The sequence below is a fragment of the Osmerus mordax genome, chromosome 9 (assembly GCF_038355195.1).
Source record: "Osmerus mordax isolate fOsmMor3 chromosome 9, fOsmMor3.pri, whole genome shotgun sequence".
NCBI classification, from domain to species: domain Eukaryota; kingdom Metazoa; phylum Chordata; class Actinopteri; order Osmeriformes; family Osmeridae; genus Osmerus; species Osmerus mordax.
The window spans coordinates 3,418,245-3,433,486 of NC_090058.1; the positions used below are offsets into that span (position 1 = coordinate 3,418,245).

General features: G+C 44.0%; 2 protein-coding genes across 2 annotated transcripts; both read right to left on the reverse strand.

The window, feature by feature from the left end:
* Window positions 1-69: 69 nt before the first annotated feature.
* Window positions 70-10,094, reverse strand: exoc3l4 (exocyst complex component 3-like 4). Its single transcript, XM_067242601.1, has 13 exons — window positions 10,060-10,094; window positions 7,382-7,706; window positions 6,329-6,547; window positions 5,116-5,743; window positions 4,592-4,709; window positions 3,449-3,577; window positions 3,224-3,324; window positions 2,831-2,929; window positions 1,931-2,054; window positions 1,604-1,726; window positions 1,145-1,297; window positions 804-925; window positions 70-295 (listed from the first exon to the last, which is right to left on the reverse strand). The coding sequence occupies exons 2-13, from the start codon at window positions 7,695-7,697 to the stop codon at window positions 79-81; spliced, it is 2,349 nt and encodes a 782-aa protein (XP_067098702.1). The 5' UTR covers window positions 7,698-7,706; window positions 10,060-10,094; the 3' UTR covers window positions 70-78.
* A 3,402-nt stretch (window positions 10,095-13,496) lies between these two features.
* cldn23l (claudin 23-like) lies at window positions 13,497-14,240 on the reverse strand. Its single transcript, XM_067243249.1, has one exon. It carries the CDS (start codon window positions 14,238-14,240, stop codon window positions 13,497-13,499), a length of 744 nt encoding a protein of 247 aa, XP_067099350.1.
* Between the last annotated feature and the right edge of the window lie 1,002 nt (window positions 14,241-15,242).

Sequence of the window (15,242 nt, forward strand, 5' to 3'; positions counted from 1 at the left end):
CCTTCCTGAAGCTGTCATCGCACCCCACACAGCCAGGCATCCAGGTGAACCAGGCCTTCCTGTGTGCCGGTGTGTCGCCTAACTGTCAGGCAGGAGGAAGGAGAGGCAGGAGAAGGGCATGTCAGCCAGACAGTCAGTGTTGATTGGGACCTCGATTTGGGCGAAGAGGGAGTGACTCTGATGTCCCGTGCCGGCCTGAGCCGTCGTCAGCTGGGTGAGGCACTGCAGGATCGCCTGCTTCTCTCTGCCTCGCATCACTCCCCTGAAGTACAGCACTGCGGCCAGGTGACTCCTACTGCAGAAGGGCAGAAGGTGGGAGAGGAGACAGCATGAGGCGCAAACCTGGATCTGTGGTGGTCCACTTTGAAAACAACTCAGCTAAACACTTTTGCTTAGTTTGACACGTCACTGTGTGACTAAAAAGACTATAGATTTAGCTTATCCTCACATCTGCAGCTGTTCCAAGGACACACTCGGTTAATTGTTGTTGGAAATCTACACTGTGTTCTTGTCATTCGGAACAGGTGCTTAAATGTTTTAGGCAAATTAACTACCTGGGTGCTTTTGAATATATAACATAGGCCTATGTATCTGTATATACACAATACATATCATCATGTATTGATCATCATATATTGGTCCTAGGGTGCTTCCACAGTCCCAGCCTGGACATTCCACTGACATACTCCAACACTACCCTCCCCCACTTCTCTTTATATTTATACTTGTGTAAACAAACAGTCTACGCCATCAGCTATGTTCACTAGTGATAGTTAATGTGTGGGTCTGTGTTTTGGGTCTACCTGATGTCTGGATAGTCTTTCACCAGAGGCTGCAGGTGGTTTTTAATGTCCCTCTTGTTTTTCTGCCCGATGATGTCACACAGATGGTCCCCTATCGGGTGAAGCCATTCATGGTCTGTCTTCTACAGGAGAAAAAAATAATATGATATTTCAGTTTATTCTTTGAAGGCTTACACATGTGGATGTATTATTGGGGCATTTCAACAGCATAATTGCGTTACAACTATCCTAAGAAATATCTGGTAAAAGGATTCGTTTTTGTCAGTATTGATGTCAGTTGTTGGTAGGCCTGAATGAACTCAAAAACAGACAAATGGGTTAGTTTGAGTAGAGAGGGTTACCATGTCCTGGAACAACTCTCTGAGCTTAGACCACTGCCCTCGCATCTTTTTTGACGCTCTTTCGTGCTTCCTGTTTTTGCACGAGTAGTTGTTTTTCATCAGTTGAGACACATATTCCTTCACCAAGTGGTAGTGCAAGTTGCTCACCAACATCTGATTTAAAAAGGGGGGGGGGGGGGCAGGAAATGACACAACATAACTGAAAGAGGAAGTGGAAGGCTCTCTAGCATGCTTACTCCTTTACCCTTTCCCTTTCACATGATTATCTTCCCCCTCATCAAAATATTAACTGTTCTCCCTTCCTTCCTTCATTATTTCACTGTTTCAACACTTCCACGACAGGCAATAAAAACTTTACCGCTCATGAGAACAATACAATCCATTCCTGTAACATCCATCAAGTCCATGTGAGTCATGATGACAAGGGGACTATAATGGACAGTTAAAACAAACAAATACCTGAACATGTGGAGATCTCATTTTAACACATTGCTGTAACTGTTTTTCTGTCCGACCGTAGAGTTCCTGGAAATCCTCGTCTGCAGTGAGCCACTTCCTCGTCATCATCCTCCTCAGGAAGGGCTGGTTGAAAACACATCATATACTTTTGATCAATTCATCATTTAACCCTTTCATTCACTTTGGAAGCAAGACTGGAGACCCTTGTAGAAAACAGGAATTTGTCACACGCAATCTACAAAGTAGCCAGGGTCAAAAGGTTTTCTCTTCATCCCATGGTCTCAGGACTCCAGTGGAACTAGGCTTAATCGGTTACATTAGCACTACCTTCGTCTCATTCTTGAACTGGTTCTCCAGACCCAGCACAAGTCTTTGGACCAAGCCATCTGCTTCGCTGCTGAAGAGATCGACTTGTGTGGGGCAGCTGTCTTTATAGCTGTCCATGTGCTCCCTGGAGGAAAGCAAACAGACAGTGGAAGATACAGAGTTTGAATACAGATTAGTATACACTTAACACTAAAAAGGGAGTCAGATGGCTGAGCGGTTAGGGAGTCGGGCTATTAATCAGAAGGTTGCCGGTTCGATTCGGGGAGAATGTCCCTGAACTTACTGTAAGTCACTCTGGATAAGAACGTCTGCTAAATGTAAAACAGGTTTACACTGTATTTTCTGAACCATCATAGCTGTATTTTACATGCCAGTAAGAATGAAGCTTTTTGGAAGACGGTAAGATGAGGGAGATGAGCATGATAATTGTCTAAGAGTTGAATGTTAGGGACACTATGGTCTGTGATCGTAGACACAACTGGGAAGACATCCACACTAAACACAAAAAGAACATTGTGCTGAATGGGAAAGAGCAAGGATAAAGAGGTTTGTGTCCCACCATCAAGAGGCACACATTTCTTGAAGCGGATGAGCCCCATCAGGGTTGTTCTCATACACAAGGCCCTGGTTCCCAGAAACCACGTGGTAAGTCTAAACATAAATCAGCCAGTGCTGGCTTTAATACACACACTCTGTGTGTGTGTGTCTTTGCTCGTTTTCATGCCAGTGCTCGTCTGGTACACTTCAAAACCCCCTTCACTTGACATGTTGAGAATGTTACTTTCACTTTCTGTGGACAATTTTGGAAAGTACAGATTGGCTGGCAACCAGCACTGCTCTTAAAGCTAGGAAAATTACAAGGGTGTGTGTTTACTTTTGTCCATGAAAAGTTTGACTTACTTTAGAGCAACAAAAGTGTTGATGTAGGTTATCTGATAATCCACACCCAATGTGGTCCCTCTAAGGCTGTTAAAAACCGGTTCAACCTGGCACTCAAATCTATGGAGACATGAAAAAAAAAAGAAAGTAAGAAATATACACATAAGAAATGTTCTGTGAAGGAAGAGATTTGCCAATACTGTTTCCAGATCAGTTTTACACAAGATTGAAGAAGTCCACATACATCACTCAACTGTGTTGCTCAACCTGAAAGGTTCCAATATTACTTAATAAGGAAACAACCAGTTCACATGATAACTGAAAAATATGATCCTGTTTTTTTGTCAGGGGCTTCTGTTATGACAAAAAAATAAAGGGTTTCCTAGGGAAACCTAGGTACAGAAATGACCATACCGTTTAGGGAACTGTTTTAACTCCTCGAAGCAGGCCAACACAACTCTTTTTTCCAAATGGACATCAATCTTCTTGGAGTTCACAGCAATGCTCTGCACTTTCTGTGGAAAACATTCATTAAAATGCATGACATTGATAAAGCAGTACAAGGCAACTGTGGGGAAAACAGCCATGTTTCCCCCTTGTGGACATATAGGGCTATTGCAGAATGTTGGAGGTAACTACCGTCCAGATGTCCATATGAAAATGAGAGTGGAGGAAGCTGTCATCATCGCTCTCTGGAGCCACCCTGTTTTTCCACATTTCCTCGTCTTCGAGTGTCAGAATCCTGCCCAGAGAATCTTTCATGTCCTCCTAGTTGATAAGACACAGACGATTCACAGAAGAACAGGACTACGTTGACAATCTGGACAAGGCAGAGCATGGGTGGGTTTTGGCACAACACAAAAAATAGCCCTTAGGCCTAACCACCAGAAACATGACTACAAATCCCTGCAGCCCCTCACAGACTTAGCTGCTCTTAGACAGAGATCTTTATTTCAATGCAACTCCCCTGGAGAGAGAAAAAGCCCTGTAAAAGACGCCATAATATGGTGTGATGTCACATCCTGTGTGTGTTCACCTGTTTGTTTGGCCTCACCCCCTCCAGGTGTGTCTCGTTGGGTATTTAGTCAGTTGGTTTATGTTTGTCCAGTGCCAGTTCGTCTTGTGTGTTACTACCCAGCGTTCCTGCGTTACCTGTTACCTGTTCCTGCCTTGTGCTCTGATCTCCCGTGTTTAGACCTCTGATTACCCCTGGATTACGACCATTCTACCTACTAGGAGTCAGGTGGCTGAGCGGTTAGAGAATCGGGCTAGTAATCCAAAGGTCGCTGGTTTGATTCCCGGCCGTGCAAAATGACGTTGTGTCCTTGGGCAAGGCACTTCACCCTACTTGCCTCGGGGAGAATGTCCCTGTACTTACTGTAAGTTGCTCTGGATAAGAGCGTCTGCTAAATGTACTACTGGACTGTACCTTCACTGCCAGTCTGTGCACTGACCACCTGCCTGTCCATGACTACTCTCTTCCTTAAATACATTTTGTTTTTAGAAGCTACCTCCTGTGTCAGAGTCTGCATCTGGGTCTACCTCTGTGCGTGAAACGGGACAGTGTTATATGTGTACACTGCAAAAATCACTTATCTACTATTTAAGTAAATTACACGTACTTCTAAGAAATCTTAAGTTAACATTTCTTTCTGCACTGCCACCATTATTTACTTGTTTAAAGCTTTAGGAAGCTCATACCAAATATTTCTTAAGGCAACATTTTTTATAGTGTATGTATCTCTTTCGTCCCACCACGGGGAATCCAATCCTGTCCCTCACCTGAACTCTCCTGCAGTATTTACTCTTCAGTTGTTCCAGGAAGTCTTGTTCCAGGCAGAGGGCTGTGTCCTCTCCCTCCATCTCTGGGCACAGAGACGGGCTTCCCATGATCTTCTCACTAGCGGAGAGACACAACCATCGTCCACGCCATCAATTATCTCTATTTTCATTTGACATTAATGACGTTTGCATGGAAGTGCATGGAAGTGTCATTGTAAAAATTGTCACAAAAGGTACCCATAAAACAAATCCTAAGCCTTCAACAGAACATATCCAGGCGGGGGGTCAGATCCGGGGCTGAGCGGTTAGGGAATCGGGCTACTAATCAGAAGGTTGCCGGTTCAATTCCAGGCCGTGCAAAATGACGTTGTGTCCTTGGGCAAGGCACTTCACCCTACTTGCCTCTGGGAATGTCCCTGTACTTACTGTAAGTCACTCTGTATAAGACCGTCTGCTAAATGACTTCATGTAATGATTCCGGACTGTGTATTTTCCCTTCAAGCTGAATGGTAAGGAGGGCTCACCTCTCGTAGCGATGGATGATCCAGTCCAGCAGGGCGTAGTAATCCTTCAGGTCCGTCACCTGCTGTAGGAGTTTCTTCAGGTGTTGGCCCACAGCAGCGTGGTAACAGCTCACGTAGGTACTGAACACATTGAAGCTGGGTGGGTACGAACCTTGGAGGTCCCTCTTCACATTCTCCAGGTCCTTCACTATGGTCTCGCCCAGTAACCCCAAGTGGACAGCCAGCCAGGAGGCATTCAGCTCCCTCCCGTCCAGGTGGACGCTACCCAGCTTGTCCTGCACTCCCTCGCTCACAGCCTCCCTCCAGGCCCCCCTCCAGCCCCCCGGACCCACAAGACCCCCGGGATCCCCCTCCCTCCTCTCCTCCTCCTGGATGATACGGGCCATGTCAACCAGAAGCTCCTTATAACGGGACGGGAGGGAGTTGGAGTTGCGTGTGATGCTCTTCACCTTGTCCTGCATGGCTCTGTACAGCAGGCTCAGGTCCTTCTCCTTCTTGGCCAACTCCAGAGGGGAGGCCTCGGCCAAACACTGCTCCTTCTCCTGCTGGAACTCCAGCCGCAGGGAGAGCAGGTTCAGGTGGGCCTTCTCCAGCACCTCCATCTCGATCAGCTTGTTGATCTGCATCACTGAGGAGAACACGGTCAAGGTCAGCTGGCTGAGCGGTTAGGGAATCGAGCTATTAATCAGAAGGTTGCCAGTTTGATTCCCGGCCGTGCCAATGACGTTGTGTCCTTGGGAAAAGCACTTCACCCTACTTGCCTCGGGGGAATGTCCCTGTATTTACTGTAAATCACTCTGGATAAGAGCGTGTGCTAAATGACTACATGTAAATGTAGAACACAGAGAGGAAGGAAGGGTTGTGATACTGAGCTGAAATGATAGGTGTTTACGTCAGGAATAAAACATATCTGGGGATCTTTATTGTCAAAACAGACATATAACAGGACATAGGGATATAACAGGACTTAGAAGGTAGAAGGCAAGCCAACATTATTTTTTGGTTTATGTTCTTTTATTTTAATTTTTTTCTGGGATTAGGGTAGGTGGGTAAGGGCTTAGAGGTAGTTGGGCGAGTGAGGAACGGCTTCACCAAATGTATTTGTAATTTGCGGGGGGGGGGGGGGGGGGGGGTTGGTGATGGGTCTATATCTATAACCAATGTGATTAATGATTAAGAAGTAAAAACACAATACAGCTCTATGAGACCTCACCTGAAAGGGGTGTGGGGGGGATTTCAGGGAGGGTGTATGATTCTCTGATGCCTTTCTCTGCCTTCTCCACCTCCACTTCCTTCTTCTCAGCCACGGAGGCCTCGGTGACAGGTTGGAGCTGCTCCATTTTGGCGGTTTTGTCCTTCTTATTAAGCCGGAAGCTCCGTCTTAAGGAATCTGCCTTTTTCAGAAGGGAGTCCGTAAAGGCATAACTGGGATCTGTGGACAAACGGCACACAACAGAATCCCACAACATGTAAACCTTAATGAAAGTCGTTTGATGTTTTGTTTTTGTTCACTAGCAAACTGAGAAAAAGCTGTAGAGTGGTTAGAAGAGTGTTTTATACCTGAGCGTGTCCTGGAGTGTCCAATTATTTTCTGCGTGGGGGAGGAGCTCTCTGAATTGTCACCTTCTTTCCTTGGGAAGAAGCCACCAAGAGTCTTCCGAGGAGAGGTGAGAGGAGAATCAACACAAGAACCTGGGGGAGTCAGATGGCTGAGCGGTTAGAGAATCGGGCTAGTAATCAGAAGGTCGCTGGTTCGATTCCCGGCCGTGCAAAATGACGTTGTGTCCTTGGGCAAGGCACTTCACCCTACTTGCCTCGGGGGAATGTCCCTGTACTAACTGTAAGTCGCTCTGGATAAGAGCGTCTGCTAAATGACTACATGTAATGTAAATGATCAGAGACAAAAGGGGGAGATGGTATACACGCACACACAGTATCAGTGTTATTCTATGAAAATACCCTCTTGAAGCAAGAGGGTATTTTTCCTGTACAACTTCCTGGCTGTGACCTTCTTTAACCCGACCCAAAACAATCAAGATTGGAATGTCCGAAATTAAGTCATGATGACAAACTCCAAGGTCAGTTTGGCTGAGCACTTGTGTAATGCACAAAACCACGGAATGAAACATGAAATATGTCTCCTGTACTACAATTCTTGAAGATTCCTTTTTACAGGACCTTGGGAAGCCACTTCCTTAACAAAGACGTAGTTTCATAACAGTTCTGTGTCAGTCAAGAAAGTAAGCAAAACTCTAAAATAACTTACTTGGAGAAGAGGGTGGCTGGACCTGTGTTGGAGAGGTGATTTCAGGGTCAATGTTCTGCCTTCCCATTTCAGTATTCAGATGGTCCTTGAAGTTAGGTGACAAAGGATTCCTCTTTGGTGTTTGTTTGAAGCTCTCTCTTAACGACTTAAACATCCCCGGTTTCTTCTCCTTCTCACGGCTGTCGGTTTGGACCCCCCCATTCCGCTCCTTGGCTGACCTTAGCCTGGACGCTTCGTCCTCGTCCAGGCCCTGGGTTTCACTCAGCTCCTCCTCGCCAGACTCACCCATCTCTGACATCACGTCGGCGCCTAGCATCCAACCTCCCTGGTGAGACAGAACACAAGAGTGTAGAAGCTAGAACGTTTAAATACATAAAAAAGTTGGACCAAAAAAGTGCCTGTGCATATAGACCTAGTGCTGACATGAAATACCTGTTTTTGGTTTACTGTCGCACTAGTCATCGCGAGCAGAGACACAGGGTTTGTTTACTGACAACATGCTATTTTTTAGAGATACCCAGTGTGTGCTAGTGGATATTAACCCATCATATACCTTTCAGATATTTGCAGACTATTATCATGTGGATAGGGAACAGCGGAAAACCACTTCACCTTAGTAAACATAGTGTCCATCACCATTTAATATTACGCTATTGTAGGAATCTAGGGTAGGCTACGCATGAGACTGCACTGCAGACCAGCGACAGGCTTTATGTTAAAATGTTCTCTACATCATTGTGTAAACAGGTGTTAGGGAGTTGGGGATATCACATTGCTAACTTGTTTGCGGTTTTAACAAGATTAAGTGTTCTTTATCAGTGTCAGAATAAGCTTAGAATTGCTCGAGTGCTAATAGCTTATTCCAGCAATTCCCAACCTTTTCCACGTCACGGCCCACTTGCATAGCTCAAATAATTTTCCTGCCCACCAAACTGTTTGCTTTCACAGATTTTTTGGGGGAGAGATTAAAGAAGCCACAGTAAGCACACATTGTAAAGAGAGGTAACCTGCATAACTACAACCTTTCCTATAGTACCATAACATAACGTTAAATATGGCTATATGCCCACGAGTGACAAGTATTGCCAAGGGGGAAAAGGCCAGGTCAAGAACTTCCAGTGAAGTTAGAAACATGACTTTTAATAACCAAAACAGATTGTTAAGCCTAAGATATTTCTCTCTCAAACCTACACTCAGATGGTGCGGTTTCTCACTTTTTTTCATCAACCGATAACAGGTCGCCCTCATTGAGATTTCTCTCATTTCCAGATTTTGTTTAGAAACTGTGAAAGACATGTTACATTACATTATCCATTGGTAACAAATATGACAGACCAAATATTTATGTGTTAACATTAACGACTATCAAGCAAGGTGACAATCAGATAATTGAGTAGGCCTACATATAGCGTTAGTAGCTAAGAAAATTAGCTAGCTAGCCTAGCTAACGTTACTGCTCAAATCCGTTATTACATAGCTAACTATTAGCAGTGATAGCTAGCTACTTTTACTGTGTGAGGTAGATAAACATTACCTTTGTATTTGTTGAAGTAGCTCAAAACATACAATTTGAACCCCTTTTTCCTCTTGCTTGAAGGGCAGCAACATAAAATCCTATGTACATCGTTAATTGTCATTTTGGGAAGATAATCCAAACTCATAAAAACCAGCATTTTGTGTGCGAGAACTAACGTAACTGCTAACTACCGGAAGTTGTTGACTTGGTTTTTGACTTGCAATGTGCGGAAGTGATGCATGCACAGTGGGCGTCTGCAAGTTAATGCGGAATCAACTAATAACGGTAACCCAACGCGGCCCAAAATTACAAGCTTGTTTCCTTTCTTAATATTGTAGTCCTAACCCTTTTGCGTTCTCGTGTCAGAATTAACCCCAAATTGTAAAATGCTCAATTAATCTGTTGAATATAGGCTACAATAACCGTCATTTTATAGATACTGTACGCAATGGTTTAACCTTTTAACCTTTACGGTAGGATCACGCAGAGTTTACGCTCTGGGTCCGTGTACTTTGCGGCCAATGGATTTTCGTTTAGAAATAAGAAAACCAAAATCGGGTACCATTTAGAAATAGGAAAACAAAAAACGGATAACGACCCATTTTCCATTTTCTTTGTTTTTTCGTTTTCCGTTTTATATTATCGAAACAAAAAACGGAAAATGGGTAGTTTTCCGTTTTTTTTTCCTATTTCTAAATGGTAGTCGGGAAACAGATCTTTTCCCGATTTGGGTTTTCTAATTTCAAAACGAAAATCCATTGGCTGCAAAGTACACGGACCGCTCTGCCTCACTGCCTCACTTGCTCAATCCATGGCTTTAACCCTGGCACTTCCGCTTTTGTTTGAAGTTTACACCATCGCCTACACCACCTGTCTGCAAGTAAACGAATCGTTTTTCTGATTTGGTGATAATATTAAAATGTTCACACTCGACTAGAAGTCGTTTTTGTCAGCCGTGAAAAACAGCCTATGGAGAAATGCTCCTGAATGTCTGTACAACACCAACTCCGCGAACCATCTCAAAGTCAGTCTGTAGTCCAGTCGACATAAAACTACATTAGACTATAGCTAGAGTTATAAACTCGTAGCCTACAGTTTAATATGGTTTTAAAGAGTAGTGCTACACATTAAAACCCTTCATTGTCAATTACAGAAAACTCACCTGGATATCACGTACTTTTGTAGTCTACCTTTGGCTTTCACTTTCATGTAGTTATCAATCCTTTTTACCTGTAGGGGATTTTTTACCTTTCCATGATAGGTTGCAACTGATATGAGGTATAACGAAGATCACTTTGAGTTTTACGTTGCTAAGAGAGTTAATAATTAGTTTGGACACTGATCACATGATAACCTACATATTTATCTTCAAGAGAATAGGCTAATCTGGTTTCTGCAACCTTTCCCTAACAGTAGCGGTGTAACACTTTCGTTGGTACCTTTTCATTCACAAGAAAATATAGTGTATGATTATGAAATTATGTAGGCTATTTATATTATCCAGACCGGTTGAGTTATCACTTGTTAAATGAAATAGTCGGTGTGTTAAATAACGAACTGCACAGGACCGCATCCTAATTCGTAGTTAGAAGACCCTAACCGTGTCATATTGTTCAGCTTGGTATGACAGCTTCATATGACAACTCAGATTCTCAACATGTTCATCATGCTTCATTTAATTAGCTCGTGTACGCATGTACTGGTCATTTTTACCAAAACTATCAGTTTTGTTCTTTTATGGTGAGAATGGCAATAACTGATCAAGAACACTAGATGGCGCCAGTAACTTGCACGCTTGTTGTACATAAAGCATAAGCTTGTAACAGAAGGTGATGGTACTTTGTTGATAATTGGTTCTCTCAGAGAAGCTAACCTTAATACAATATATAAATCCAAGTATGGAAGCAAATCAGTGACAAAATGTTTTGAATTTTAAGAAGCATTGAATACTTAATATTGACATTCAAACACCACCGAATTGGTTGGTTTAGAATCCACCTCTTTAAATTTGAAATATGAATTTATTTCAATGTTTTACAGTTTTTCTCGATTGGTTACACACATTTTCTGAATGCATACCTCATACTCTCAGAACTCTACACACAAATCAAAAAAACACACACACAATGGGCAAAACCCCTCACTTCTCCTGCAAAATTAAACTTAACATTCAAAACAATGTTATTTAATCTCAAAATGGTATTTTGTTTTCAAATGACAAACACAAACCATCATATGAATAGACATTTATAAGAACCATTTGAACACTGATGTGCTCAATGTAAAACACTATGATGAATGGAAAACACTTATTCTTCATTCATCATAGTGAGTTAGGCCTTTTTTTGTTCAGTGTTACATTTACTACAGACAGTACATACATAAGTGTGTTGTAAAATATTTGAGAATATTGTTTTTATACTCAGAACACAGAAATACACGGTAACAAATATATTTTACATATATGTACACAGTGTACATCCCAACCAACACAAAGTTGCACATACAGTGGTTTACATACAAAACAACATAATAATTTACTGTATAGTGTATACAGTTACATTATTATTATTTTTCTTTGTATTTGCCGTAATTTTATGGCGTTATTTTCTAGGACCATGTTCATGATTTCAGTTTCCTGTTCAGGAGACAGAAGGCGTTCCCGACCACCTTGTGTTGGTAATCTTTCAGTTCTGCCAAACAAATAGTAAAATACTGTAAATACTGTGTAGGAATACAAAGTAGGAATACATTTTCCAAATACTTGAAACATATTATTTTTACAGTCCTACAGAACAGTCCACAGGCAATACTGTACTACTGTACTCATTGAGTACTGTATTCATATGCAGTAGGCCTACTGCAATTTTGTAGTGAGAGTAGATTTCTTCCCTATTCTCATTTCGGAAAGTCCCGATGATGGATGCTACAGTGTACCTGCTCAAATTTGGCTGTACTCTTTGCCGAGCCTCCCTCATTGTTAGACCATGGTTGACTACAGATTAGTGTAAAGCAGGAACTGTGCTTGTAGTTTAGCACAATTGGTTCATGGGGTTGGTGCATGAGTTACATGTTGTGGTCATTGTGTCTCAAGTACCAGTATTTGTGTGTAAACAATTGAGAAAAACTGTAAAAAAAATCTGATCGAAAAATTAAACGTTTGAAAATTCAAGTTGCTCAAAATTTGATAAAAAAATTCAAGCTTCAGAAATTCAAATTCAGTCTGTTTAAATTCGAATGGTAAAATTCAGATCCCAAAAATTCGAACAAATGTTTTGTTGAAAGAATTCAAGAATTCAATTCGAGCCAAAATAAATCTGATTGCAACATCCAAGATGCAAATGCAATGAAGTGTGTTAATGTTGAAGGGACACTTATGTGACTTTCTGATCGAAACAGGTGACTCCCTAGAAGATTACTGTCACGACTAGCACACCTACAAAGAGGTTTCTAACATCAATGATGTCTCGGTGTTTTCAAGTCTGTTGTTTGCGTGTGTGGGTGTGTATGTGTGTGTCTTGTGGTCTGTTTGTCTGTTCAAGTGTTTTTCATTTGATAAAAATGTTTTTCATTTGATACAAATATCCAGCCCAAAAACCACAGTGGTTTTGTTTTTTTACACACCCACACAGGGACAATGTTTTGGTGAGTGACACCAATACAAGATTAAAACGGATCTAGATTGAGGAAACAGATACCAGTCTATCTGGACACCAGTCAATACGGGTTTAGACACTGGGCATGCTGTTAAGGAAGTCTGCTTCAAACAACACACCATAAAATGGTTATAGAAATCATTTTTATTTTTTCGTCTGTAAAGTTTAAGATCTTCCTAAACCTAGAATCACAGAAGTACATCATTGTGACAACTTTTGATTTAAACATTGAGAATAAACAGTGTCTTCCTGTAGCAATAATCTGTCAAACAGGACCTACAGGACCGTACAAATATCTATGACATCATCACAGTTATAATTAGTAGGATGGTTTCGTAAAATATAATTATAACAAACAATCTCTATACAATTCTCAATACAAGTAGGCAGATGGTTCTAATAGATTTCACAGTTAAAGGCAACATGGATTTAAGTTTATCTCCGAAATTAACAATCTCATCACAGCTACTTCATTAACTAGCTTCATTGACTACAAATGTTGCACCTCTATTACTCCATGCCCTTCTCCCTAAACCATGAAGCAATCACGTCCTCTAGCTAACACCAACCACACAGGAACCTCAGCTCAGTGCTCCAAGGCCAGCTGTAGAAGGATGGGGTTTGGTTGCTGCTCCTGCATGTCAGAATCACATATGTTTGCACTCTAGTAAATAAGCTGAAGAGCTCCTGTATCCTACTCTCGTCCTCTGAAAACTGGCTTTGAGTCACACCCATCGGTCGCACAGAGGGAAGTCCTCCCCACCAAGATCTTCGTCCTTTGGGATCGATCCTTCACGGTCTCCCGGGCACCCCGCCTCCAGTCACACATCTGGTAACTTCACTCTATACTCACAGGGAGAACATCTACACGGTCATTCTCAACGACACGGAATCTTCCGTTTTTTCTGAACGGTTGTCGTCCTCCCAGCAGTCTCCTCCGGCTCTAACAGCTGATCTCGTACACCTCCTGGCCCTGCTTGTTGACGCTGTGTGGGCATGGGCGGGGGCAGGTGAGGCAGCAGAGGCAGGTGATGCAGCAGGGGCAGGAAGGACACTCTGGTCGCTTGAAGCTCAGCAGCAGAGCGCTCCCCCCCAGCACCTGAACGCACGCCCCCAGCCAGCCAAAATAAAGCGAGCCCCCGGGATGCAGGTGTAGAGGGGGCAGCCTGACCCCCCCGTGACCCCTCTCCTCCTGCCCCAGAAGCCCCAGGCTGTGGGTGTAGACGCCCAGGGCCGTCAGACTGAGCAGGCCCGCCAGGGCCACCAGCAGGCCGCCGGCCGCCGCCACGCTCCTCAGAGGGATGTCGGTCCAGCAGCGCACGCCGACGCTGGCCAGCACGATGCCCGCGCCGCACATGAACAGGGAGCTGAGCACCAGGCCCTGGGCCAGCCTGACCCGCGGGTCCCTCTCGTAGGACCCCGCCACCGGCCAGCACTGCCTCAGCTCCGACTCGGCCACCTGCAGGCAGCTCTCCCACAGGCCGTCCGAGCGAAGGAGGAGCAGCGCCTCCGCCGAGCCTGCCGACCCCCTGACCCCCGACCCCACCCTCGACCCCGCCCCCGGGCCGGCAACCCCCAGGCGGGTGTGCCCCTCCCTCCACTGGGGAGTGATGGCGGCGGTGAAGACGAGGACCAATCCCAGAGGGGCGAACACGATGCCCATCACCATGGAAACTGGGGTGTGCATCCTGGGAAACGTGTGGATTCGATTCACCGCAGAGAAGTGACGCAAATGCTGTGAACTGTCCTGCGGTCTCTCTCCAGTGTGATAGCTTGCCAGTGGAGTCAGTAGAATAGGCACTGCTTGTTAGAGATCGCCAAACTACTACATTAAGAGAAAGAGAAAGAACACATCTATATCAGGACATACATTGATGTGAAAAGGAGAGCTACTGAAAGGAGAACAGATAGAGGTTAGAAATAGAGACGAAGGTAGATAGATAGATAGCTAGAGAAAGAGAGAGAGAGAGTGAGAGAGAGAGAGGAAGAGACAGACAGACAGAGAGAGGGAACAAGAGAGAGAGGTCTGGATCTTCAGTTAGAAGCAGCTGAGCCAGGAGAAGAGCGATGCCTCTCTGTTGCTAAGATACGGGCCAGTCTCACGACCAGTGTTTGTCCCTGTACCCTTTATTTATTAAACGTCTCACAAAGAAATATTGATATATCAAGCCTGTGTGTGTGTGTGTGTGTTTGCTGTTTTATAAGGACATAGAGGGAGTTCTGACCTTCAGGAAGGAATCAGAGCAGGCTGTGGAAGTGTGTTGCTCTGCCGTCTGAATGCTGAGTGACTCTGTCTATCCAGGGACAGCAGAGAGGACACTGGGGAACAGCGATGTGACAGGCTGATGACTCTGACGCACCCAGTTTTACACATTCTGTTTGGATGCTGACCTCCACTGCCCCCTGTGGGCGCAGACGTCATGCTGCTCCAGACATAGAATTAGAGGACAGACCCATAATCGAATCAACTAGTTATAGGACCCATGGAGACTTGCTATAGGCTCAATTCAATTACGTATTGTATGTCCAGTTCTGTACATTTAGTCATTTAGCAGACGCTCTTATGCAGAGTGACTTACAGTAAGTACAGGGAAATTCCCCCGAGGCAAGTAGGGTGAAGTGCCTTGCCCAAGGACACAACGTCAGTTGGCATGACCGGGAATCGAACTGGCAACCTTCGGATTACCAG

Bases quoted from the DNA above. Each gene is read 5' to 3' on its own strand.
- exoc3l4 (XM_067242601.1), bottom strand. From the start codon at position 7,697: ATGCTAGGCGCCGACGTGATGTCAGAGATGGGTGAGTCTGGCGAGGAG. The intron at 5,744-6,328 runs GTGAGGTCTCAT...TGTTCTCCTCAG, and splicing joins CCCCCCCACACCCCTTTCAG to TGATGCAGATCAACAAGCTG. The intron at 296-803 runs GTAGACCCAAAA...GCCCTTCTGCAG, and splicing joins AAAGACTATCCAGACATCAG to TAGGAGTCACCTGGCCGCAG.
- cldn23l (XM_067243249.1), bottom strand. From the start codon at position 14,240: ATGCACACCCCAGTTTCCATGGTGATGGGCATCGTGTTCGCCCCTCTG.